The sequence below is a fragment of the Furipterus horrens genome, unplaced genomic scaffold, assembly GCF_987537825.1.
Source record: "Furipterus horrens unplaced genomic scaffold, mFurHor1.1.pri manual_scaffold_3, whole genome shotgun sequence".
Classification (NCBI taxonomy): domain Eukaryota; kingdom Metazoa; phylum Chordata; class Mammalia; order Chiroptera; family Furipteridae; genus Furipterus; species Furipterus horrens.
In genome coordinates, this window is record NW_028327173.1 from 26,109,434 (window position 1) to 26,133,435 (window position 24,002).

At 38.9% G+C, this 24,002-nt stretch overlaps 1 protein-coding gene across 1 annotated transcript in view; it reads left to right on the forward strand.

Moving 5' to 3' along the window:
• The window catches only part of MACF1 (microtubule actin crosslinking factor 1), a 311,616-nt gene that overhangs the window by 187,236 nt on the left and 100,378 nt on the right, over positions 1 to 24,002 (forward strand). The window contains exons 34-44 of the mRNA XM_090269163.1: positions 446 to 598; positions 919 to 1,007; positions 3,412 to 3,547; positions 7,439 to 12,850; positions 13,424 to 13,573; positions 14,814 to 15,029; positions 15,117 to 15,266; positions 17,483 to 17,716; positions 19,936 to 20,085; positions 21,014 to 21,247; positions 22,342 to 22,506. Of these exons, the coding sequence (XP_090125289.1) occupies positions 446 to 598; positions 919 to 1,007; positions 3,412 to 3,547; positions 7,439 to 12,850; positions 13,424 to 13,573; positions 14,814 to 15,029; positions 15,117 to 15,266; positions 17,483 to 17,716; positions 19,936 to 20,085; positions 21,014 to 21,247; positions 22,342 to 22,506 (7,089 nt within the window). The remainder of the gene's footprint in view (positions 1 to 445; positions 599 to 918; positions 1,008 to 3,411; positions 3,548 to 7,438; positions 12,851 to 13,423; positions 13,574 to 14,813; positions 15,030 to 15,116; positions 15,267 to 17,482; positions 17,717 to 19,935; positions 20,086 to 21,013; positions 21,248 to 22,341; positions 22,507 to 24,002) is intronic.

The following is a 24,002-nucleotide window of genomic DNA, read 5'->3' on the forward strand; positions in this document are numbered from 1 at the left end:
TCAACTACTTTTGTAAAATGCTTTTGGAAACATTTATTCATACCAGCTTTTGCCTGTGTAAGTTAGTAAAAGACTTTCTTTATATCAATACCTATCTCATTTATCTTTGTAGACTTTATTCTCTTTACCTGTAAATATAAGAATTATGAAAATAAGTAAGCTGTGTTTTTTAAAAATTAGTAAATAATTATTGAGTACCTATCATATGTAAAACAATGTGCTGCTTTAGAAGGGTGTTAACCTAGATATAATAAACTTGTCTGTTAGTATCCTATAGGGAGGCACCTGTGAGCAGTGCTGTAGGCTGGGTAAATTATATTTACTTTGGGTTACTTTAGCTGCTTACTGATTTAGGTAATTTTCATGTCTCTGTTTTAGGAAATCTGAAGTCAGGCTAGTCGAATAAGACTGACCAGTATACTGATTTTTCTATTTCCTGTTCTAGAAAGTAGTAGAAGAGGAAAAACAAGAACATATGGAGAAGGTTAAAGAACTTTTGGGCTGGGTGTCTACCCTAGCAAGTAATACACAAAGCAAAGCTACCTCACCCCAGACCAAAGAGTTGACAGACATTGAAAAAGCTATTTTAGAACAGCAGGTAAGGAGAAGGTCCACCTGGCTCTTCTTGGATATAATAATATATGATAATGCATTAGATGGTATAATACAAGTCACATATAGGCCACCCAGAAATTATTGTTATCTCAGTAAATGTTAACTTACAGGGCTTAAAGAAACTTAAGAAGTCATCTTATTTTTATTTCTCTCTTTTTGATCAGCTGTATGTAGCTCATTGGGAATAATAGTCTGACCTAAGCTAAGTTTTTGCCTTGGTTTTTAAAAAAGTTATTTCAGATAATTCATGATTCTTCAATTCTTTTAGGTTCTGAAACTTTTGTCTTTATTTCTACTAAATAGGTTCTGGCAGAGGAGCTGACAACCAAGAGGGAACAAGTCTCCGAGGCCATTAAAACTTCACAAATCTTCTTGGCCAAGCATGGTCATAAGTAAGTATTAAATGAGAGGTGATGCCACATCTGGGGGGCCAGATCTACCTGGGTAAAACTTAGGGTCATGATAAGAATTCAGGGCAGCAAGAATCCAATGGTGAAGAGCTTTGTAGTTCATGCTGAGGAGTTTGCATTTTACCTCATTGGCTATGAGGAGGGATCATAAACATGATTGGATTTTGAAGATAAAGGTTTCTGTTTGATAGAGAATGGATTGACATGGGGCAAGAGTAGGGACCTGAGTGACCAAAGAGGTTGTTCTGATAATATAGGCAAGAAATGATAAGAGAGGGAGAGGGGACAAAGATTCTAAAGATATTAAGGATGATGAACTTAAAGGGTTTGGTGACGAACAAAAGTTATCCAATATAACTCTCTGGTATCTGGCTTAGGCCACTGGGTATATGGTGATGCCACCATATAACCAAGAAAGATATTACAGGAGAAGGTATGGATTGAGAGAGAAGCAAGCACCTTTAATTTTAGACAGTATGAATGTGAAGACCCCCCCAGGCCATCAGAATGGAAATACCTAACACAATTTATGCCTTATATAGTTCCACTAAAGTTATTCAGTGAACAGCTGCATGTGTAAATTTAGAATTAATGAGAGAACTTTAAAGTTCTGGAGGTTTGATCATTAGTATAGTAGAAACCGTAAGAGTGAATTAGCTTACAAGGCCTCAGAGGCTTCTCAATGCTTCTTCTTCTATAAAGGAAGCCTTAGAAAAGTAAGTGCTACCTCAGAACCCAAGAGAGAACAGAATTCCAAAAAGATGGGAGTGGTCAGAAGTCAAGAAAAGTTAAGACTGAGAGGTGTCTGTTAACTTGGCAAGCTGGAAGTTTTTGGTGACTCTGGTGAAAAGATAGGAGATAATGTCAGATTTGGTATGATGGCGAACCCCATGAAGTGAGGAAGGTAATGATAATGAAATTAGACAGTCTTTCAAGAAGCTTGGCCGTGCGAAAGGAAAGAACTAATAAAGTAGAAATAATTAGAGTAGAATATATGATCAAGAAAAAGATTTGTTGTCTTAAAAGATCAGAGGAACTTAACCTGTGTTTATGGACTGTGTCTCAAGGACCTTAAGGGAGAGATTGAAGCAATAGGAGAGGGGTTCCGGAGGATGTCAGAGAGGTTAAAATTCTTCAGTGGCTGGGAAGTACACCTGAAATAGGAGTAGAGACGGGTTTTTGTCTGAGGTCTGAGAAAAAGAGGATTAAGAAAGGTGTGTATAGAGGTTAATATACCAGGAATAAAGCCAGAAAGTGAGAGAATTAGTGCCCAGTGGTCTGTATTTTCTATTTTAAATAGGTAGAGAGGTTGTTGGCTGAAAGTTATAGTGGTGTTGAGAGGAGAGAAGGAAGAACTGACTTGAGAGCCTCCATGAGGAATGTCAGAAAGCATTGATGTCCAGCTGAGGTTAGAACCCAGTACAATCTCTTCTCCATGGTTTTGGGATTTCTCCCACACTGGTTATTCTTAGCAGTCTTGCACGTGGGAGAGAGAAGTCCAGTGGTTTGATTGATCTAGGAGTGGAGTTCATGAGATTAGTGAGAATATAAGGATAATAGTAAGAAACTGATTGAAATGATGGACTCTGCGGTCTGGACTCTAAAGAGAAGAAATTGGATGTAATAGAGAAGACTGATAGATTAAGAGAAAATGGTGGAGTCAAGGAGGACTTGGATACTCTCAGTAAATAGGTGGATAGTTATAATATAAATCACAGGATTCATTCTCAAGACATAATATAGCATGAGAAAAGGACTTCTAAACTTTACCTTCTGCAAGACAGTGATTGCCTCTGGGGAGAAAGGGAAAGTAATGGGGTTGGTGACATACACATTGGACTTTATATCTGTAATGTCTTCTAAGAAAAGGATCTAAAGCAAATCTGGTAACACACTAAAATTTGGCAAAACTGAATAGTTGGGTAATTGGTAAATGAGAATTTGTTGTATCCTTCTCTTTGTTTAAAATAATTTTTAAAAGAGGTGTAAGAATAAAGAAAGAAAACTGGAAAGGTAGGGTTATAATTAGGAGTTATAATCAGGTCGTAGACTCCTACAGTTTAAAATTTCAGAAGTGGAATAATTTTAGATGATACCAGGGTCCAAATTTGCCCTGTCTGGGTGGGTCTGAAGTGGAGTTGAAGCCATTTGGCTTGAGAAGATTGCGGGACTACAAGCCTAGGGTGTTAATGACAATTGGTTACATGAGCATTGACATCACCAAGAATCATGACTTGATTTGCGATGAACATGAAAACTGTGAGTTAGAAGCCAAAATGTTCAATGAGTATAGTTACCAATGACAAGAAGTCATGATTGTGAAGCAGCAGAGGAGAATTTGGAGAAAGGTTTTTCTCTAAAAGATTTTTGATGCTTTATATTCCAGGCTCTCAGAAAGAGAGAAGGAACAGATTTCTGAGCAATTGAATGCCCTGAATAAGGCTTACCATGACCTATGTGATGGTTCAGCAAACCAGCTTCACCAACTTCAGAACCAGTTGGCTCAGGAGACCGAACAAAAGGTACTTTTAGTTTTATTCTCCAGGAGGGTACCTTTTGAGTGGTATGAAAGCAGCTTTGCTGATTGAAAGTCAAGATCATTAGCTTTCCATGACCAATGTGACTTAATTTTTTAACCTCACCATAGCAGTCATTTGTCTTGTGTTTCTTTACAGGGGTTCCATGATGTGTTGGTCAGTCAAAACACTAGGAGGCATTTATGGCTAACCTTTTAGACCTCGTTCATCATTCTTGTAGTCTGCCATTTTGTGGCATAATGCAGTCAAGGACAACATAAATTTTATATGTAATCACAGAGCAATAAGATTACTCCTTTGTGGCATTGTCACTCATAAGTTGATAGCCAAGAGTTCAGTATTGGGAATATTGGGAAGACCATGAAACTCTTCCCCTCATACTTGTTTTCATATCCACTAAATAAATGAGAAATGTTTATTTGCAAAGCAAAGTGGTGGATTGGCTGCACTGACTGAGACGCTGGTTCCCCTTACCCATAGTCATCTCATCATGTGACATCTTTACCAGTTCCCACTCATGTTCATTTCCTGGACCATAGGAAAGTTGTTAAGTTCCTGCTGGTTGTTCTGAGTTCTTCCTGGATACTTGTGTATATGTAAACTCACCATATTATATACATGTGTCTCTGGGATATATATGTGTGTTTGCCTGCTTATTTCCTATGTTGTGAAGCAATGGCCAACTTATGTGGGGCAGGTCAAAATTGAAGCTCATGTGGTAACCAGATTTGGTCTAGATGATGCTCAAAATGATATTCAGACAAATATGCTTCGACTCTGGTCCTTGGATATGAAATTTGTGCAGCTGGAGCTAGAGTTGTAAAGACCATGAGACAGAACCAGCTATTATTTATTTGAGAGTAGATTTTCAAAAAGAGTGTGCTGTTTTAGCATTCTTTAAGGTAGCCCACTTTTAATGGCTTGTTGCTTCACCATATAAGAGTGTATGTGAAAAATTTTAACAATTGCTTGCTGAGAACATCCAGTTCTCATTTTGAAAGGTTTTAAAAGGGGTGGGGGTAAAAAGACAAGCTGCTGAGCACCACTACATTGAGCATGATGTGTCCCTGTTACCGTTTGTGTGTTTCATGTGAAGTATTGTTCTGATTAACTGACATCCTTGCTTATAAGTTTCACTAACCCTTTGGAGTTTAAGCACAAATGCACAAAGGGAAAGGAGGACGACCTGTTTGGGGTTCTTTTTTTGCAAAAAAACAAACAAAAAATACAGTCGCATGCTGGACGCTAACACCAAGCTTACACTGTGTGTGCGATACGGCTGAGCTGTTCCATAAGGCTCTATCTCTTATCTGCAAGGCGTGCCCTGCAACTCTGGTAAGTAGAAGTCTTTTATGTTTTCTTTTCTCCTCTCCCTGTGTCTGTTTCTGCTTGTTTACGTCAGAATGCCCATGTTTGGTGGGACTGAAATGGATTTCTCTGGATTATTTCCCAGCTCAGTGCTACTGCCTATCCTTTAGTTATGAGGGGGTTGGAAGGAACAGTGGGTAGTCTTTTCTCTTTGGCTGGATTCCAGGCCTTTCTTCAGTATCGATATTCTGAGATTCTGTGAATCTCACAGAAGAAATTAGAAGTTCACAAAAGACTTTTCCCCTGTCATATTGTCTGCTTCTGAGTAGTCTTTATATGGATTTTATCAAATGAGCTTTTCATATATCTTAGAAGAGTCCTATGGCTCTGCAATTTTTCCTTCAATCTCTATAGAACAGATACCTAATAGATTCTCATAACATTCACTTACCTTCTACAAGTTAAACGCTACATTCTGGGTCAGGAAACAAAGGGGGAATGGGGAATAACATAATATTTCAGATAGTATGGGGAATTTGTCAGTTTATTATTTGAACAAATACAGCAAGATGGAGAAGTGAACCAAATCTGTTCCCTTAGTTGCTATCCATTCTGCATCTCTTACAGTGCCCCATAAATCAAGCTTGAACTCTTCAGTAAATGTTTTTAAAATCTGGGGAGAAATAGGTTAATGATTTTAAGGATTTTTTTTACTATTTGTCAATTATTTATTCACGAAATGTTTATTGAACTGCTGGTGTGTTGTTGTTCCTAGACACTAAATGGACAAAGTATTGTATCTGCTCCTATGGTGCTTCTCTCACTTAGACAGAAATAAAATGCATTATTTAGGAGTCAGGCAAGTGCTTGGCAGTTGCTTCAACAAGATCCTCTATGGATAAGTTAAAAGAGTTAAATAAGGATCGGAAATTCTTGGGTTGGCCAAAAAGTTCGTGTAGTTTTTTCCATAAAATAAAAGACACATTTTTCATTTTCACCAATAACTTTATTAATTTGGATATTTTGAGTATGTCGGCTCTCTCCCATGTGGAATAACTTTGATTTTCTAAATTAATGTCACGATTTCATTGCTATCAACTTCAACTACTGCACTCTCAACCATGGAGCATCGTCCAGTGAGAAATCTCCAGCACGAAACCTCACAAAACACTTTTGACATGTTTGATCAGTCACAGCACCTTCTCCATACACTACACAAATCTCTTTTTGTTTTTCAGTTATATTTTGCTTTTCTTGGAATAATAAAGCATAATATGCCAGAAATGTTGCTTATTTTCTTCCATCTTCAAAATTAAAATAGCTACATAAAAATTCACCAATTTTAATAAGTCTTTTAAAAATGCATGCTGATATGACTGCTGTCACCATACAATTTTAGCAAAATTGCTTTGAGTGAAGTTAAAAACAACTACATGCTACTAGAGCCATTGTATGGGAAAAAAACAAACAAACTTTTTGGCAAACCCAATAATATTGACCAAAGAAGGACAGATAAAATCACCTAGAGATGAAGATAATGAATGTGAACAAGAAGAACTAGAAAGTTGGAGAGTAATAAAAGTAATGAAGTGTTGTAAGTGGTAAAACACTTGAAAGATTTAATTTCTGAATACCACCATTTTGTGATAAAAGGCAAGGATTTTAGGCTCTTTTAGTAAAGGTAAATTAGACGATATATAAAGTTTGCCTTATTTACTCCCTTAGCGACTAACTCCTGTGTAAGATATGACTCCACTGTACTTATCCATTCTACCCTGGACTAGAAAAAAAGTTACAAGTGATTCCAGAGGCAAAGATCCCCAGTCTGTTCTTTCCTTCACTTGCTAATTCCAATTCCTAGAGCTAATTTAACTCAGAGCCAATGCCTCGGCAAGTGTTAGCATTTACCACCAAGAGTATGACTGCCCCGATTGCTAAACAGCTGCCCGAGAAATATACACAGGATTCTTTACTGCGATACACGGCTGTTGTGTGGCTATCAGGAAGCTTAAATCTCTCTTCTATCCTGTGGACTGGTCCTGCTGAACTGGTTAGCAGGGAAGTACTACTTCAAAAGTCTTCTGCATGGGTTTCAACACTGAGAAGTTGTTATATGGGGGTTGAATTCTCATTTTTGAGAACTGGTATGTGTTTTAAGAACCTTTATGGTGAATTAGTCTTAGAAATAGCTGTCCTCTCCCTGTCACTGCTTGCAACTTTGTAGAGCTTGTCATTCAGATATGCTTAATGCCGTCATTCTTCAAGTAATCTGTGAACTTCTGGCCATGTTAAATGTCTTGCAGTTTATAAAAATTCTTTTTTAGAATTAACACTACCAGGCTTCAGGATATTTCTTACATTTTGGGGCTGTTCCCAGGCTGGGTTTTTCTTGTGGTCAGAATTTGATATGCAGGGTGGAACCAAAAGTTGGTTTACAGTTGTTCTCATGGAAAATAATAACAACTATTAACCTACCTTTGCCCTACCCTATAGTATAGTTGTTTGAATGACTCCTTTCAATACTTGTGCTTCTCTGATTTAGTTTTCTTTTTCATTTTTTTTTTTCAGGGTTGCAGAGCAGTTGCTGGGGTGATTGACCTAGGCACAGTGGAGATATTTCCCATCTTCAGAGCCATGCAAAAGGGCCTCATTGACCATGACACAGGCCTTGTGCTCCTGGAATCCCAGGTTATCATGTCTGGCCTCATTGCCCCTGAGACCAGTGAAAAGCTCTCTTTGGAGGAGGGCCTAGCCAGAAACCTCATTAGTCACCAGCTATATCAGCAGCTCCAAGAGCTACAGGATACTCTGTCCTTAGTGAGCAGGCTTACTGAGAGCAAAGGCCCTCTTTCTGTAGTGGAAGCAATTGAGAAGAACATTATCAGTGAGAGAGTTGGACTGAAAATCTTAGAAGCTCACCTGGCAACTGGAGGTTTCACTGTCCTCCTTAATGAGGACTCTGTTAACCTAGAGGAGGCTTTTCACCAGGGCCTCATTTCTGAACGACTTCACTCAGAATTAGAGTCTCACCTAAGATTATCCAAGAATTTGATAGATCCCAACACAGCTGAGAAGATCAGTTTGCTGGATCTGATGCAGAGATGTATTGTCCACCAAGAATCAGGGTTGAAATTGTTGCCTGTCAAGCAATTGGCAGGGGGCATGTTGAGCTTGAAATCAGGCCGGAAGGTTAGCATCTTCCGTGCAGTTCAGGAAGGCCTAATAGATAGGCAGGTTACTGTGCGGCTGCTGGAAGCTCAGCTTTTTGCTGGCGGCATAGTAGATCCAAGAACAGGACACAGACTTACAGTAGAAGAAGCTGTAAGACATAATTTGATTGACCAAGATATGGCCTGTGCTATTCTCATAAGGCAGCTTCAGACAGGTGGCATCATAGACACTGTCACTGGCCATAGGTTGACGATAGATGAAGCAGTGAGCAATGATGTAGTAGCTGCTAAGATTGCCCTTGTGATTCTGGAGTCCCTTTGGTCATTCATGGGGTTGCTATGGCCTGAATCTGGAGAGATCCTCCCAATTACAGATGCCTTGGAACAAGGTATTGTGTCTACTGAGCTAGCTCATAAAATCCTTAGTGGACGACAGCATATTAAAGCTCTGTTTCTACCAGCAACCACAGAGATTTGGTCCTGGAAGAAAGCAATAGAAAATGGTATGTTGGATAAAGATCTTGCTGGTAACTTACAGTCAATTTGCATACCTGATGTGATGCCCCACATGCGATTAGCAGATTCTTCAGAACAGAGCAGAGTAAACATTCACCCTGGAGCATCAGATCTGTCCTGCAGCAAGAGCCCAGCGGAGGGCACAGCAAGCCACAGCGAGAAGCTGTTGTTCCAGCTGATGACTCACAGCTATGTTAATGTGCGGAACGGACAGAGACTGCTCCTGCTAGACAATGAGCTGATAGAAACACTAACAGCAAAAGGTGAATATCAGCCAAGTCCTCTAGAAGTATTTGGAATTGGGCATCAGAGACTAGAAACTCCCGAAGAATTACAAGAATCGGTGAATGTGAAAATCACAGAAACTTTCTGTGATAGGCTGACTGTGAGACCACATGAGTTCTACTCTTCTTCTGAGAACAAAGAATATCCTGATCAGACAAATCACAGCGAAGCAGAAGGCAAAAAGACTACTGTGGTGACAGAAGGTTCCGCTATAGAGAACCCGGAAAAAGACCTGTTTGTAGTGGAACAAAAAGTGAGAAATCCAAATGTTGACACTTTGAAGGTCACAGGTCAAGTTAAGTCAGAGGTTAAAAGGCAGTTATTAGGTACCGAAAAGGAAGCTCTAACAGAAATGTCTAACAGAGAAAATGTCAGCAGAGGATTCCTCCTTACAGTACCCTCTGAGGAAGCAGTCGTGACCTTGGTGGTAGACAAAGCTCCTTTTTCTGTTGAAACACCAAAGGAAGAATGGCAGACTCCCAGAAAGACTTCCATTATATGTCAGAAAGAACAAGCAAACACACTTGAAATCAAACATACTCCAGGTGAAACTAGAAGACCTCTCCTAAAACCCCAAAGCAAAAAGTCACAATTTGAGGTAAAGAAAACTCTAGATTTAGAATTGGAACTCAAGTCTGAAAATGACATGAATATTCATTCTCTGGACAAAAAGAAAGTCTTAAGTGAAACATTTTTGGGTGAAGGTGTTCATAAACCAAGTCCAGAAGAACAAAACATTGTGAGTGGTGGTATGATGTTAGGAAAAACATATGAGGTGGATCATGGTAGTGAAACTTCCATGTCATGCATTCATTCTTCAGACTTGCTTGAAGAAGCTACCTTAAATATATTATCTACACAATTACTAGATGGTGGTATCTTTCATGAACAAACAGGTCAACAGCTCTTATTGAATGAGGCAATAGCCAGAGGCATTGTGCCCAGTCACACTGCTGTGAAACTTATGGGAAAGTTGAACATGTTCCGGGGCTTCTTTGACTCTCAGACTTGTGAATCTTTGACAACTGAGGAAGTCATCAATGAAGGTCTGATGGATGAGAAATTATTACATAATGTCCTCATGGCAGACAAAGCTATTAGTGGTGTCTTAGACCCCCGTACACATACACTCTGCTCAGTGAAGGAAGCAGTTGCAGTTGGACTCCTTGACACACAAACAGCCACCAGAATATTGGAGGGGCAGGTGGTGACTGGTGGAATTGTTGACCTGAAACGAGGCAAAAAGGTTTCAGTGACTTTGGCCTTAAATCTTGGCTTGGTGGACAGTGCCGACCAGACAGAGCTTATAAATCTGGAGAAAGCTTCCAAAGGCAGAGATGCTGAAAAAACAGTTAGGGAGAGATTAATTAGCTTACAAATGGAAACAACTGGAATTATGGACCCTGATAGCAAGGCCCCTCTAACAGTTGTGCAGTCCATTGACCAAGGACTTTTGGAGAGAGAAGAGGCCATTCAGTTGTTGATCAAGCAGGTGGTGGATGGAGGTATCATTCACCATATGTCTGGAATGAGACTTTCTGTTGATAATGCCTTTAAACATGGCATCATTGATGAAGATTTAGCCAAGCAACTCAAAAAAGTTGAGAACTTAAGCCTCCATCAGTTTTTTCATCCTGAAACCAAGGAAACTATTTCCCTCCATGAAGCCATAAAATTAGATCTTGTTACCCCAGACTTGAAAAGAGAAATTCAAGAAATTCAGGCCTTGACTGGAAGCTTTGTGGATCTCGTTTCTGTCCAGAGATTGACCTTGGCAGAAGCTAAAAAAGAAGGGCTGTTAACTAATAAAACAATATTGTCTTCAGGAATGATGCATGGGATTGTAGATCCTGAGAATTACAGAATTGTTCCATATTCAGAATTAGTAAAGAAATGTAAGATTGATATTGAATCTGGACAGAGATATCTAGAAGTAATTCCCTTCTCGGGTATTAAAGATGGAGTGAGTGACAAAGTACTTACACTGTCTCAAGCAACCCAGCTGGGAAAAGTAGACATTGCATCTACACTGAAGGTTCTGGAATCTCAGGCAAATACTGGGGGAATCATAGATACTGCCACGGGACAAAGACTGACATTAGGATCAGCTTTAGAACAGAAATTGGTGGATGAAAACATGGTCAGAATTATTGCATCTCATCAGGTACTAAATGGAGGAATCATTGATATATTTAATGATCAAAGAGTGACATTAACGGAAGCTATTGAGAAAAGATTTATCAGCCCTGAACTGGCAACTTTGATCCAGATAGATACTTTAGAGTCCAGTGCTCACAGGGCTCAGATTGAAAAGCAATTAGGTATTGAAGTATGTGAATTAAAGGAAGAACTTCCAAAAAAGGAGATGTTAATTACTTCTAATCAGACCGCTGAAATGAGTTGTGGTAAAGAAGAAAGTGAGAAATTATTTCAAACTGGAAGTCAGTCTGCACAAGAAAGGGTTAAAAGGAGTGTTTCTGATGGGGAGCAGGCAAAAAAGAGCAGGGGAATTTCATTAAAAGAATTGGAGTGCAAGGATCAAAATAAGAGGAGAGCTTCTCCCAATGCTAATGAGTCTGTCAGTATCATAATTCCTAGTGATTGTAAAGGCAAATCATCGGGCCAAGGTTCAGTTACATGCCCTCACTCAGAGGTGGCTGGTAACAACATGGGAGAAAGTATGAATGAAGAGCAGGAAAAAATAGCATCACAAATAGAAATTATTTCTCATATGAAACAGTCTGTGTCAGGTTTCGCTCATAAGGAAATAAGGGAAAACCAAAGAGAAATTATTTCAGAAGCACAAGAAACAAATCATGAAACTTCAGGCAAATTGTTGAGTGAGCAGATTATGCAGAAACCAATTAATACCTGGGAGAAAAGGAAGAGAGAGAAGAAGGAGATAATTATAAAAGACAGTGTCAAAGCATGCAAATCATTAGTTCTTTCAGAAGAAAATTTGAACCAAGAATCTGCCATTGGAGATGACCATGACTTTAGTATAAAGAGTCATCCAGTGGGAATTATCATAACTGAAAAAAGAAAAGAAGATGATGGAGAACTGGGATTTTCTGTTCAATGTAAAGCTGAAGACTCTTCTTCCCCGATGATACCCAAAGGGATTTCCATAAGAAATCAAGATGCTTCAACATTTTTCAACCCTAATCAAGTCAATGAAGAAGTCAAAAATTTAAGCGTCTGCTTGACTTTAAAACCAGAAGATTTATCTCAAGAAATTGCAAGTGGGGTTCGGAGTGAACCATTCTCTTCTATGACCCCAAAACCTAAAGAATTGCACTACCAAGAATCAGCTGGAAAAGCCCAAGTTGCAGACATATCCCAAATTTCCAAAATGGACAAGGCTTTCCAAGGAACCATCAGACAAGAGACCAACTACTCAGAAGATTCCTGTGTTACCTCTAAGACTAAGGAAACCGAAGATTTGATTTGCTCACCTAATGAATATAAAGAAAAATTATACCAAGAAGTACCCTTTGATTCAACAAAAATTCTTAAATTGGAAGAAATTATAGTTTCTAGAGTAGACCCAAAAGAATTCAGAAAAGACCTTCATCATCAGGACAGCAAAAGTGATAGTGAACTTCGTGGAATTCTTGAATCTAAAATGGTACCAACACAGGAAATGACTGGAGAGAAATTTCTAGAAATGTCACACCCTATAGTTACAGGTGCAGAGGCAGGGTCCTTTGAAAGTGAAGTGACTCAGGGAGTTCCCAAAGTCTTAGTGCCCCTTCTTCCAGAGAAATTGTTCAAAGATGTATCTCAAAAAGACAGTATAGGGCAGCAGGATGCCACCATTAGTCCCACTATTCCAGACACCAGTGAGGAAAAGACAGTGCCCCTCATATGCCCTGCAATGAAGATGGACGAGAAGACACTCCAAGAAAAGCTCAGAGAAAGCCCTGGCAGTGAACAGACTCCCTTCCTGACTGCACCCAGGAGGGAGGGGAGTGAGGCTTTAAACACAGAGCCCTCCAGAGCAACTAAAGTAAGTTTCCCAGTGGTGTGCTGTGTCTGTATAGTTTTTTTATGTTGTTGTTGTTGTTTTTAAAAGATAAAACTGGTTTAATACTAGAACTCTTGACTGGATACTGAGTTTACATATGTATATAATTGTACGCATATGTACATTTCAGGGCATTAGTGAACTAAGTATAGTATATTTTACCATTATCTGTTTTTAACACAGTTGTTGGAAAATTAGGCAATAACTTACTGTTTTCTGAAATTTGCAAAGATTTTAACATAGAAACTAACACTGGAGCTAATTTGAAATATTGGGGTGATGCTACCTAAAGTTAAAATAGGTTTAGGAAATTTTGCTAAAAGGATGCTTATAGATAGATAATTATGAGCTTCTCCTCCCTGAGGAAGTTAATAAAATCACTTTTTTTTGTCTGTTGATTTGAGAGGACATAGATAAAATAACATGTGTTATTTCAGCCCACCCTAAGTGTAGTAAAAATTTCAATTTATCTATCAGTAAGCTACAGCTTGCCTTAAAAAAAACAGGCTTAAAGGAAAATGTTAGGTCTGAGTGAGTTGTCTTTTGGCTCCACAGAATGTATTTAACCGACGACTCTGTCTAGAATATGATGAGAAGCTGGTATCCTATCTATCTTTATTACGAGACATTGAAATGAGGACCAAACAGATTCAACCTGCGGAGCGTAGCCTGGCAGAGCTACAGGATCTGCTGTGTCAGGCCAAGGTAGGTTCCCAGAGAACTGGCTTCCTCTGGGCCCTCCAGCTTGGGGGAAATAGAGACTGTAATGGAAGAAAAACATGTTCAAAACACCACCATGTAAAGGACAAAAAACTAGATTGAAAAGATGTAACTGGAGATCTCTGAAGAACACCAGGAAATACTGGTCTCACAAAACCACAGCAGAAGGGACTCAAGGGAGCAATAGTCTGCAGTGTTAATGACAATGGAGAGACCGAGTACAGTGAGTACTAGAAGGGGAATTAGCACCTGAAAGTCACTGTGGCTTTGATAACATTTTCAGTGGAGTGGTTTGGTAGGCCATAAACTAGGTTGCAGTGAGAGTAAATGGGAGGTCGGAAGGTGGGGACAATTAATGTAGACCATTCTTGCCAGAAGCTTGTTAGTGCAGGCAAGGAAGAAGGTGGGGCAGTAGCTAGAGGAGATGGACTGAAAGAGGAATGTTTTGAGTCAGTTTGGGGTGGTGAGGAGAAAACTGAGGTAGAAAAGAGAACTTGGAAGGTAGAGGAGACAGAACTAGACAGCCTTGAGAGGAAGAGGAGCTTTCACTGAAACTGGAGGTTAAGAGTCACCACAGGATTCGAGTCACAATGAGGGCAGAGGTTGTAGAGGTTTACCAGTTCTCTAAATATCCAAAGTATGACCTTGGGTAGCATTGCTGACGGGGAAGTTAGGATGATGCTCATAAAAACTACCTAGATCTCCATGACATTTCTGACTCTCTACTGAAGATCAGAATATTGTAGACTAGTTGAATGGGAAGCCTGGCATGGGATATTTTTATGTTCTTTGGTTTTGACCCCATGGAATTTGGAGTGGGAGTTGTCCTTTTGACTGATTTATTTTGCATAACATTATATAAGGCATAATGATACTCTTAGGGAGGCAGCAAATTGCAGTGGAAGGAACACTGTGCTGAGTCAGAAAACCTGAATCCAAGTCCTGGTTCTGTTGCCTCCTATCTGGGTAACCTCAGACCAAAAGATTTTACATTTATGTGCTGAGACATCTCTATAAATCCAGAATTAGAATATCTATTCAGCCTACCTCAAGGATTAATGATTATGAGAACCAAATAAACAAATGAATATATATATAAAAAATTTTAGAAGCCCTGAAGCCTGTGTAGGCATGCAGTGAGAGAACAGTGTATTCACAGCTGGTTCCTACATACCAAGAGTCCTAATGACTTGATTTTGGAGATAACTCCACTTTATCCCCTAAGGTATTAGACGAGGAGCTAAAGGATCTGTCCACCTTGGTGAGTCAGGAATTGGAGTGTGTGAACCAGATTATCATCAGCCAGCCTCAGGAAGTTCCTACTCAACTGTTGAAAGCTCTAGAGAAAGATGCCAAGAATCTTCAAAAGTCCCTCAACTCTGTGAGTGACACCTGGAGTTCCAGACTACTCCACCTCCAGGATACCATGGAAGTAAAAAAGGTAGTTTCTTGTTTTTATTCACAAAGGCTGACAAAGTCTGAGCAGGTTTGGAGATTTTTATAATCTAATTTGCCATTTATTTTTTAGACTAGAGTGTTAAATCAGCATGAAGAGCTAGAAGGCAAACTTCAAGATCTGAGAGCTTGGGTTGGCAATACCAATCTTACTCTGACTAGCAAGGAACATAACAGCAAATCGGATGCTGACAGCCTGACTCAGCGTCTCCAGCAGTATGAGGTGAACCCTGCACCCATTCTCGAGCAGGTTTTATTTGTCCTTTGAGTTATATCAATTTTATTTTCTTGCTACAGAAACCAGCATCTGTACTTTATCTTTCCTAGACAGTCTGATATTCTATTTCAGAGATAATAAACTCTGCTATGTTTAGTTTTCTTTAGGTTATCAGACCCCTGGAGCTATAGAGATTATGATTATTTTTCCTTTCAGCTATTCTGTGAGAGAGTCTACAGAATGGCCTATTATTATTATCAAATGGCCTCTATAACTGAGCATCTAATACCTGTCCCTTTCTATTTTGCCCAAGATCTAATACTATGTACACAAAACAATTTCAGGAGAATTTTTGGTTAGTGGTCTAGGTCATGGCTTGGAAAACTTCTCCTGTAAAGGACTAGATAGTAAATATTTTAGGTCTTATAGGTCATACACGAATGGACCAGTTCTGTGGCAACCACTCAATTCTGCTATTGAAATATGAAAGCAGCCATAGACAGTACATAAATGAATGGTTGTGGATATGTTACAATAAAACTTGATTTGCAAAATCTAACAGGCGGATTTGGCCAGGGATAGATTGCCAACCCTTGACCTGGAGAGATGCTTTTCTTCTTGTTACACCCCAAATTAATTGATAGTTTTAAATTAGAGAAAGATACAGACTCTTGAGATACGTATGAGCCAGAGGGTTTTTCCCCCAGCATTGTTCCTTTGAGGGGGGCTATACTTAAGATACTATTAGATAGTACACAGGTTTATCTGCCCTCTCCTTAAACCCTTTTAAGAGCAGAACCAGAGATGTCTTCTCCTTTCGTCCCATCCTCTCCCTTTTCCCCAGTCTTAAGAGAAGCAGACATAAGGGTCTGTCCATGGTCTGGCTCTTGTATACAACTTCATTCCTCTTTATCTTGTAAGAGTTGACCTGCCTTCTTCTTTCATACCCTTTTATCCAAGATACCACTCGGGGAATGAGTACCAGACTGTTCACTGACAGGGTAGTATAAAGAAGCAAAGGTGAACAAATTGGTAGTTACAGAATAGTTATAGGGATGTAAAGTACAGCACAGAGAATATAGTCAATAATATTCTAAGAACTATGTATGGTGTCAGATGTCTACCAAATTTATCAAGATGATTACTTAGTAAGTTATATTATGTCTAAGCACTGGGGTGTACACCTGAAACTAATTTACTATTGTATGTCAACTGTAATTGAAAAAAATGTTTAAATGAATTAAATATCAGAGAAAGAAAGAGAGAAAAATTCCTGTGATATAGTATGAGATATAAAAACACATAACGTCTCATGCATTGGTTTTTCCCCCGTTTTAAGTTATATGAATTCTTTTATGAGAAGAGAGCCACAGTCTAAGCCTTGTTTTCCTAGTGATAGTTTTTCAAATTCCTGTTGAAAGATAAAGGAAGCATGTTCTGATGATAAATACCCACAATACCCTCCCAGCCTGCTTTGTAGTATTGCTGACTGCTCTCAATTTCATAATGATAGAGATATAGATATATTAATTGTTTTTATTGCATCCAGTATAACAGCTGTTGGCCACTAAATTTTTCTGGAAAAATTACATGCTTTTAATTATCTAAAAATAGATCATTGTAGTGTTCAGGCACTTTTTACTGCTTTATGGGAGCAATATAACTATATATAAGAAAGTTTGAGTGTAATCATTTATAGTTTTAAAATGTATAAGCAACATTGTTTACTGTAAAAATAAAAATTTAATAAATCATAAATAAATTGAATATCTTCTCACTTCTCACATACCAGTAACTCACTGTTGGACAAATGCAAATAAATTTAAACCTAAGAAAATACAATTAGATAGATATATCTCAGACCAGAAATTCATGTTATACTTCCCAACTTTAAAAAAATTTTTTTACTGATGTCTGAGATTAGCTCTAGTTTAATCCTGTTAACATAAATAAGCAAAAGCTTGCTGTGTTTGGAAAACAATATGCAGTAAAGGAAACCTAATTGTAATTTATGAGTGTGGAGAGACCAGACATGAGAGAGACTTCCAGTTGTGATGTGACTCTAGAAATTATCGGTGTCAATTATAAAAATACAGGATATTAACCTCTCATTGATTATGTTGATTCTTTGATTAGAACCAATAGCTTCTGCTTCAATAGAGAATTGAAAGTTTCATTTCTTTCTCTTTTTTTCTCTTTTTACCTTTCCCTGCTTACCTTAGGATTTGAAACAGCCCATGGCTGAAAGGAAATCTCAGCTGGATGCTCTTGCTTTTGATATTCAGTTCTTTGTCTCCGAGCATGCTCAGGATTTGTCCCCTCAGCAGAACCGACAGATGCTGAGGCTTCTGAATGGACTGCAGAGGTCTTTCCAGGACCTTGTGGAGCAGACTGCAGCTCAGATCAATGCCTTGCAGGGTCATCTTCAACAAACGGAGCAGGCAGCCCTGGTCAAGGTCAGACTGAACCAAGCATCTGGGCTCAGTTTGTCTTTTGGGATGTCCTGTGTTGGAGTTTTCTGGCTAGAATATATCTACCATGATTGAAGGAGCCTGCGTTTACCAATTTTGAAATTTCATTCAAGCCACCTTGGTTCTGGTCCAGGAGGCAGCTGTTCTGGCTGTTTTTCTCGCCATGTTTTTGGTTTTATGTGTGCGTGTGAGAGAATGTGTTGTTTATGTGTGTATGTGTGTGCAAGTATTTTCTTTTTAATAAGACTCTCCCCTCACTGTGTCTCATTGTCCCTGCCTTTCAAATGAAAATCACATCCCTAGCCCTTTTTTGTTCCTTAGCATTCTTTTAAGGCTCTTAAGGCACTCCAAGCTCTTGAGAAGAATGGTTTTGAAATCAGTTTTATTCTGGGTCTTTTCAGATGATTATACTGAAATTTCTTGACAACTTTTCAACAGCTGACAAGGAAATTTTTATCAGAATCATACTGATTTTTTAGCATCTCTTAAACTATGATTTTATAGCACCTTTCTTCACACCATAGTGCCCAGTACTTACCGGTTTTGAAAAACCATGTGTAGAATCAGAAATAATACATTTTGGGAAAAAAAAACTAACCACCATACCACCTTCCATTGCAACCTTCTTCTTGCAAAACTCAACATAATTGCATTAATGTTAACATAACCTTAAATTACCAAGAATGATGCTTCTGCCTTTTTTGCTCTTTTAATAATAAATTGGAATTCAGCAAGATGATATTACAATTGTCATTATCACCAGCAAATCCATCTTAGGGTCTGCTTTATTAAATATTGTGCAAAGTAGAATTGAGCTTTTGAGTCAGGTTTAAAGGAAATTAGGTTAGTCAATTCCATATGTCTTTCATTACTGCTTAGTTGTTTCAGCTACATTGAAAATGAAATAAAATACTAATGAAATACTTTAGGTTATTTTCCAAATCTGAAAATTTGCAATGTCCTCACTTTGGAACTTATATAGCGTGGTGTAGCCTATGGACAATTAATGAAATAGCACTGGTCTCTGCCCCCTTAAGATATAGCCCAGATCCAGGATATGCCCCTGAACTGCAGCAGGTGATACAGTTGCATGTGAACATTCTCTCTGAGTACATAATTAATTTCACAATGTTTATTAACATTGTTATTGTCAGAAATGTTCTGCTTCTCTATATTTGCCCTGAATGCATGTATATGTCTGTGTGTTAACTTGTTTGCTTTGCTTTTTTCAGATTCAGTCTGCACCCATCCTAACCCATGAAGATCCCGTTTTACAGCTGAAGAGCTCTTAGGAGTTCTCCTCCAGAGCCCTTCTATTTGTCCTAAAGAGGGGGAGAGAGGGCCAGTTTGGGCACCTGTTTGTAAGTGCAGGTGACTAAAATGCCATCAGAAGTTAGAATCTGATGGAAAATGGTTTTAGAAGGATGGTCAGGAGAACACATCATGCTCAATTGCTCAATCAGGTGCTTCAGTGTCAGGCAGCTGAGATGAGATCTAGGGATCAAGCACAGAAACATATTTTCTCCCTCCCCTTGGGCCTAGCTTTTCGCTTTGATATCAATGTAGACACCTAAGGGTCTGGGCCAGTTGCTAATCTTGGGCAGTTTCCTTCTCAAAATAGACAAGCCCTTTGTTCCTGGCATATATAATCATTCCATTTTAATGGGTGTCTACATTTGTGAGACACTTGATTTATAAAGTCGGCTAAATTATTAAGAAGTTCAATTAGTTTATGAATTGTCCAGTTTCTTGATTTTTTACATCCTAGTCTATTTCCTTTAATTTTCCATATTTTGACTAATAATGTAGCACATCCTGTAATTCTGGTAGAGGAATTCATCAGAACCAGTAATTTATTATTATCATCACCATCATCATCTATGGATTTCAAGCATCTTGGCTCTCTGTTCCCCATTTCTAAGGATGATAACAGCAGTCCTTAGGCAAAGGCGCTCCCAAACCACAACCTGGGAACATTCTCATTTGAAATTACCCCTGATTGTAATCCAGACCACACACCCAGATCAGCAGATTATCCAGATGAGGGGAGCCTTCTAAATATGATTTCTGTGCTTTTTCCTGTTAAGTCTCCCACCAACTTTTCCATCCTTGATCTATAACCTTGTTTTATATTTCAGGGAGTTATCTTGTTTTTGTAAAATGAGAATTATTAATAGTCTTTGGCCCTTTTACATTTTAATTAGACCCTGCAGAAACAACAAAATACTTGTCACCAGAAACTGGAGGATCTCTGTAGCTGGATAGGACAGGCAGAAAGAGCATTGGTGAGTCACCAAGGTAGAGCCACCCAGCAAGATCTTTCTGCTTTGCAGAAGAACCAAAGTGACTTGAAGGTCAGTATGAATTAATTCCTTTTTTTTTTTTTTTGCATTCTTTCAACAAATATCTATAATGGCTTGCTATGTGCCAGGCACAGTATTTAGTGTTAGCAACATAATGGTAAATATCCCTGCTCACATGATACTAACAGTCTAGTGAAAGAGACAGATATTAGAGGTAATCACAAAAATTACAAATAATTATTAACTATGATATCTGTAAAGGATAAGTTACATGGGAACATATAACAGAGAGACCCAATCTAGCCAAGGATCTCAGAAAAGATTACCTTGAAGAAGTGTCACTTAAACTGAGACATGAAGGATATTTATGGGTTAAGGCATGAAGGAGTGGAAGGAGGAAGACAGTAGGCAAGCAGAGGTCTGTGTATCTGTCTTGAGGTGGAAATGGGATCCAGCTCCACATATTCCACATTTGAAAGAAAGCTAGTTCAGCTGGACTGAAAAGAACAAAAGGAAGATTAGTGATGATGAGGCTGGAGACTAGGCAGTACCTGTATCATACTGGTTCTTATAGGCTACAGTAAGGATAAGGTGAGTATAAAGGCCTTGACTCAGCTTGAATCCTGTTGTCAACTCTTCCTTATAGAAGAATAATCTCTTTAAGGATAACTCATTACAGAATAAAAATCTCTGCTCTTCAACATGTTTATGGGGCTTCCTTTTTTTGTTTTCACTAAATATTTGCTCAAAAATTTCAATTTAAATTTGCTTAGAAAATTAAATATTATATAATTTCTTAATTAAAAAGTATTTAAAATTTACTGTTTGAATTGGTTTAGACCTAAACTTTAAACAAATTACAGTCAGGGGCATGTGTCTGTTACAGCTACGTCATCCTAGCCATTCCACCTTCATACTATTAGAGGCCTTAGGCATGCTAAAGTTAAAGCCTCTGCCATCCCTATTTTCATGTGTTAAGGATTTACAGGACAACATCCAGAATCATGCCACCTCATTTGCCAGTGTTGTCAAAGACATTGAAGGGTTCCTGGAAGAGAACCAGACCAAGCTGAGCACCCATGAGTTGAGAGCTCTTCGGGAAAAACTTCATCAGGCTAAGGAGCAGTATCAGGCTCTCCAGCAACAGATGCAGGTGGCCCAGAAGGAGCTGGAGGAAGTAGTGACCTCAGCCTTACAGCAGGAGACTGAAAAGGTAACCAGACTGCTATGATACTTGGTATTTTTCCAAAAAGAAAAATTTGGTACCTACACAAATGAAAGGTAATGAGGGGAAACTGCCTTACACAGAGCACAGAATCGTGAGAAGGGGCTATTTCAGGAGCAAGTTGGTGAGCCAATATTTTATTTTTATAAGAAACATCCTAAAGAACTTTAAGTCGGGAATAGTTGGTGGGGAGTTCATATTACCACACACAAAAAAAATAATAATAATTCTGGCTGGCTGTGTACTCAGTACTCTGACTAATTGAAAATGTCAGAATTTAGTAATTTAGTGAGAAAAATGCAAATGGCGTATTTCTTACATGAATCTAGACTGGTGATCCAAGAGTACTAGGGGAAATGTCTGGGGAGTTTCAGTGGGCCACAAACCATCCCCAAGCTGTCACTGTAGTTTCAGTGGGAATTATAACACTGGGACAAACCTATGAGAATGTCTTCTGCACCCCACTTGGCACTGGCAGATTGAATCAGAATCCTTTGGCCATGGACGCTAATGCTAACAGGGAGATACAGAAAAGAGAAATAACTTAGCTGAAGATGAATTCTGAACTACATGTATATATCACTTGGCATATCCTTTTTAGTTAATTAAAATACTTGACAGGTCAGAGAATAGTTTCAGAACTCAGTGCTCTGTTGGGCAGAGAAAGGGATAGGAGAGATCTGTATTTCCTCTAGGGAGGAGTAGCCAGGTAATTGAGTGTGACTCTGTTATCTCTTATCCTAGCAAGCCAGTGTATCACTTTTCATCCCTAGAAACAGAACGTTGGGGCCATGCTGTGGTTCCAGGACTAAGTCACTTCTTAATAAAATAAAGCCTTTTAAATCCTAGAGTTTGCTCCCCCTTTCCCCTTTTAAAACAGTAAGATAGAGACAAAATCTAGAGATTATTTTAAATAATTACTTTTTTCAATATATTTAGATGCTCATTCTTTTTTGTGGGTTCAAAGACTGATTATAGCCAGTCTTAGAGTTTCTTCATAAAAATTTCCTTCTTGACTTAACCTGTAACCTATAACTGCTGAGCATCTAAGGCCTTCTCACTAAACAACTTCTGGCTTTCAGAGTAAAGCAGCAAAGGAACTGGCAGAGAACAGGAGTAAGATCGATGCTCTCTTGGATTGGGTGGCTTCAGTGGGAGCACCTGGTGGACAGATGGATACCACTGATGGTCACATGGGAGTGAACCAAGCCTCAGAGAAACTGGACAAGCAATGTGAAAAGATGAAGGTGAGGATGTTAGCTTGTCCTCACTGTGCTGTGGACTCTGTTCCGCCTTGGGCAAATCACCATAACCTCCTTGCTCCTAAACCCAGTGAGCACTTCTAAGTTCCTCTCCCCAGGAGCTTTGACACTGTTGGGCACTCACCTTGAAACACTCCTTCCCTCACTTTACATAGCACTATTCTGCCCTGGATAATCTGTATTCCTTTCCCCTAGACACCTTTTCAAATACAGATGTGCTTTTAGGTAGTATCATAGAGCTCCTCTCATCTCTCAGAATATACTTTCCTTGGGTTGTCTCATCCATTCATGACACTTCAATTATCATTTGTACTAAATAATTTCATGTATATATTTGTCTCCAGCCCAAATACCTGTCCTGAGCTTCAAGCCATTATATAAATCTGTCTTTCTTTTGGCAACTTGAAATCTAGCACCTCAAACTGAAAAATGGAACCCCTGTTTACTAAAATACCCCTCCCCCAATTAAACACATTTTCCTTCCTATATTCCCTCTTAATTGCCTGTATTAAACATCATTCCAGATTCCTCTCCCTGCCTCACTGTTTCATATAGAATCTGTCATCAAATCACATTCACAGTCAGCCACACTTCTTTGTCTCCTTTGAGGTGTTAATATAGTTCAGACTATTATCTGGTCTCACTTGAATTATTTTAGTAGCTTCTACTGGTCTCCTTGCCATTTGGCTTTTATCCTCTCATCTACCTCCAACACTAAGTGATCTTCTAAAATGCTATATTATTTTAATAGTTCCCCACTGCACTCATGAAACCATTTCTTCTATTTATCTCTATTCATTTATTAATTCATTTAGCAAATATTGAGCACCTGCTATATCATAGGCATTGGAGATAAACCAGTGAACCAACCAAATAAACTATCTCCTAGGACATTAACTAGCACATTCAGGCACATTATATTGCATAAGAAGAAGATGATTATATATTCAGGGCACTTAAAAAAATACAAGGATCATATATTTTAGTAGTGATACCTTTCTAGCAAAGAAAATTTGGTTTAGCTGAAATGCTTCTGTTGCATGGCTTGTGTGGGCCATTGCCTCATTGTGTATTAATAGGATTTCTGCCTCTGGCATGCTTCTTCTGATCTTGATCCATGATAGTGTGTCCCCCAAAGCCCTGGCAGTCTTTTAACAGCATAGAGCAGAGGTGTTTCTGCCATCATAGGACCCTTCCCTACACCTCTTGCTGGCAGCTGTCAACCTGACCAAGCAGTATCTCCATCCTAGGAAGAAAACTGCCTTACTTACGGGTGGATGGGTTGGAGGGTGAGAAGGGGACACCTGGGTGCTATACAGACAGGCTGTGGTACTAGACACTCCCTACTGTCTACTTGAGCAGTAGGTATTTGTCACCCCAGCTTCCCTGAGAGAACGTTGGAGTCTGAGGCTATCAGATTACTGTTGATACAGGTTGAAACTGGACAATATTCTGAAGAAAAGTAGGCTATTTACAGTCCT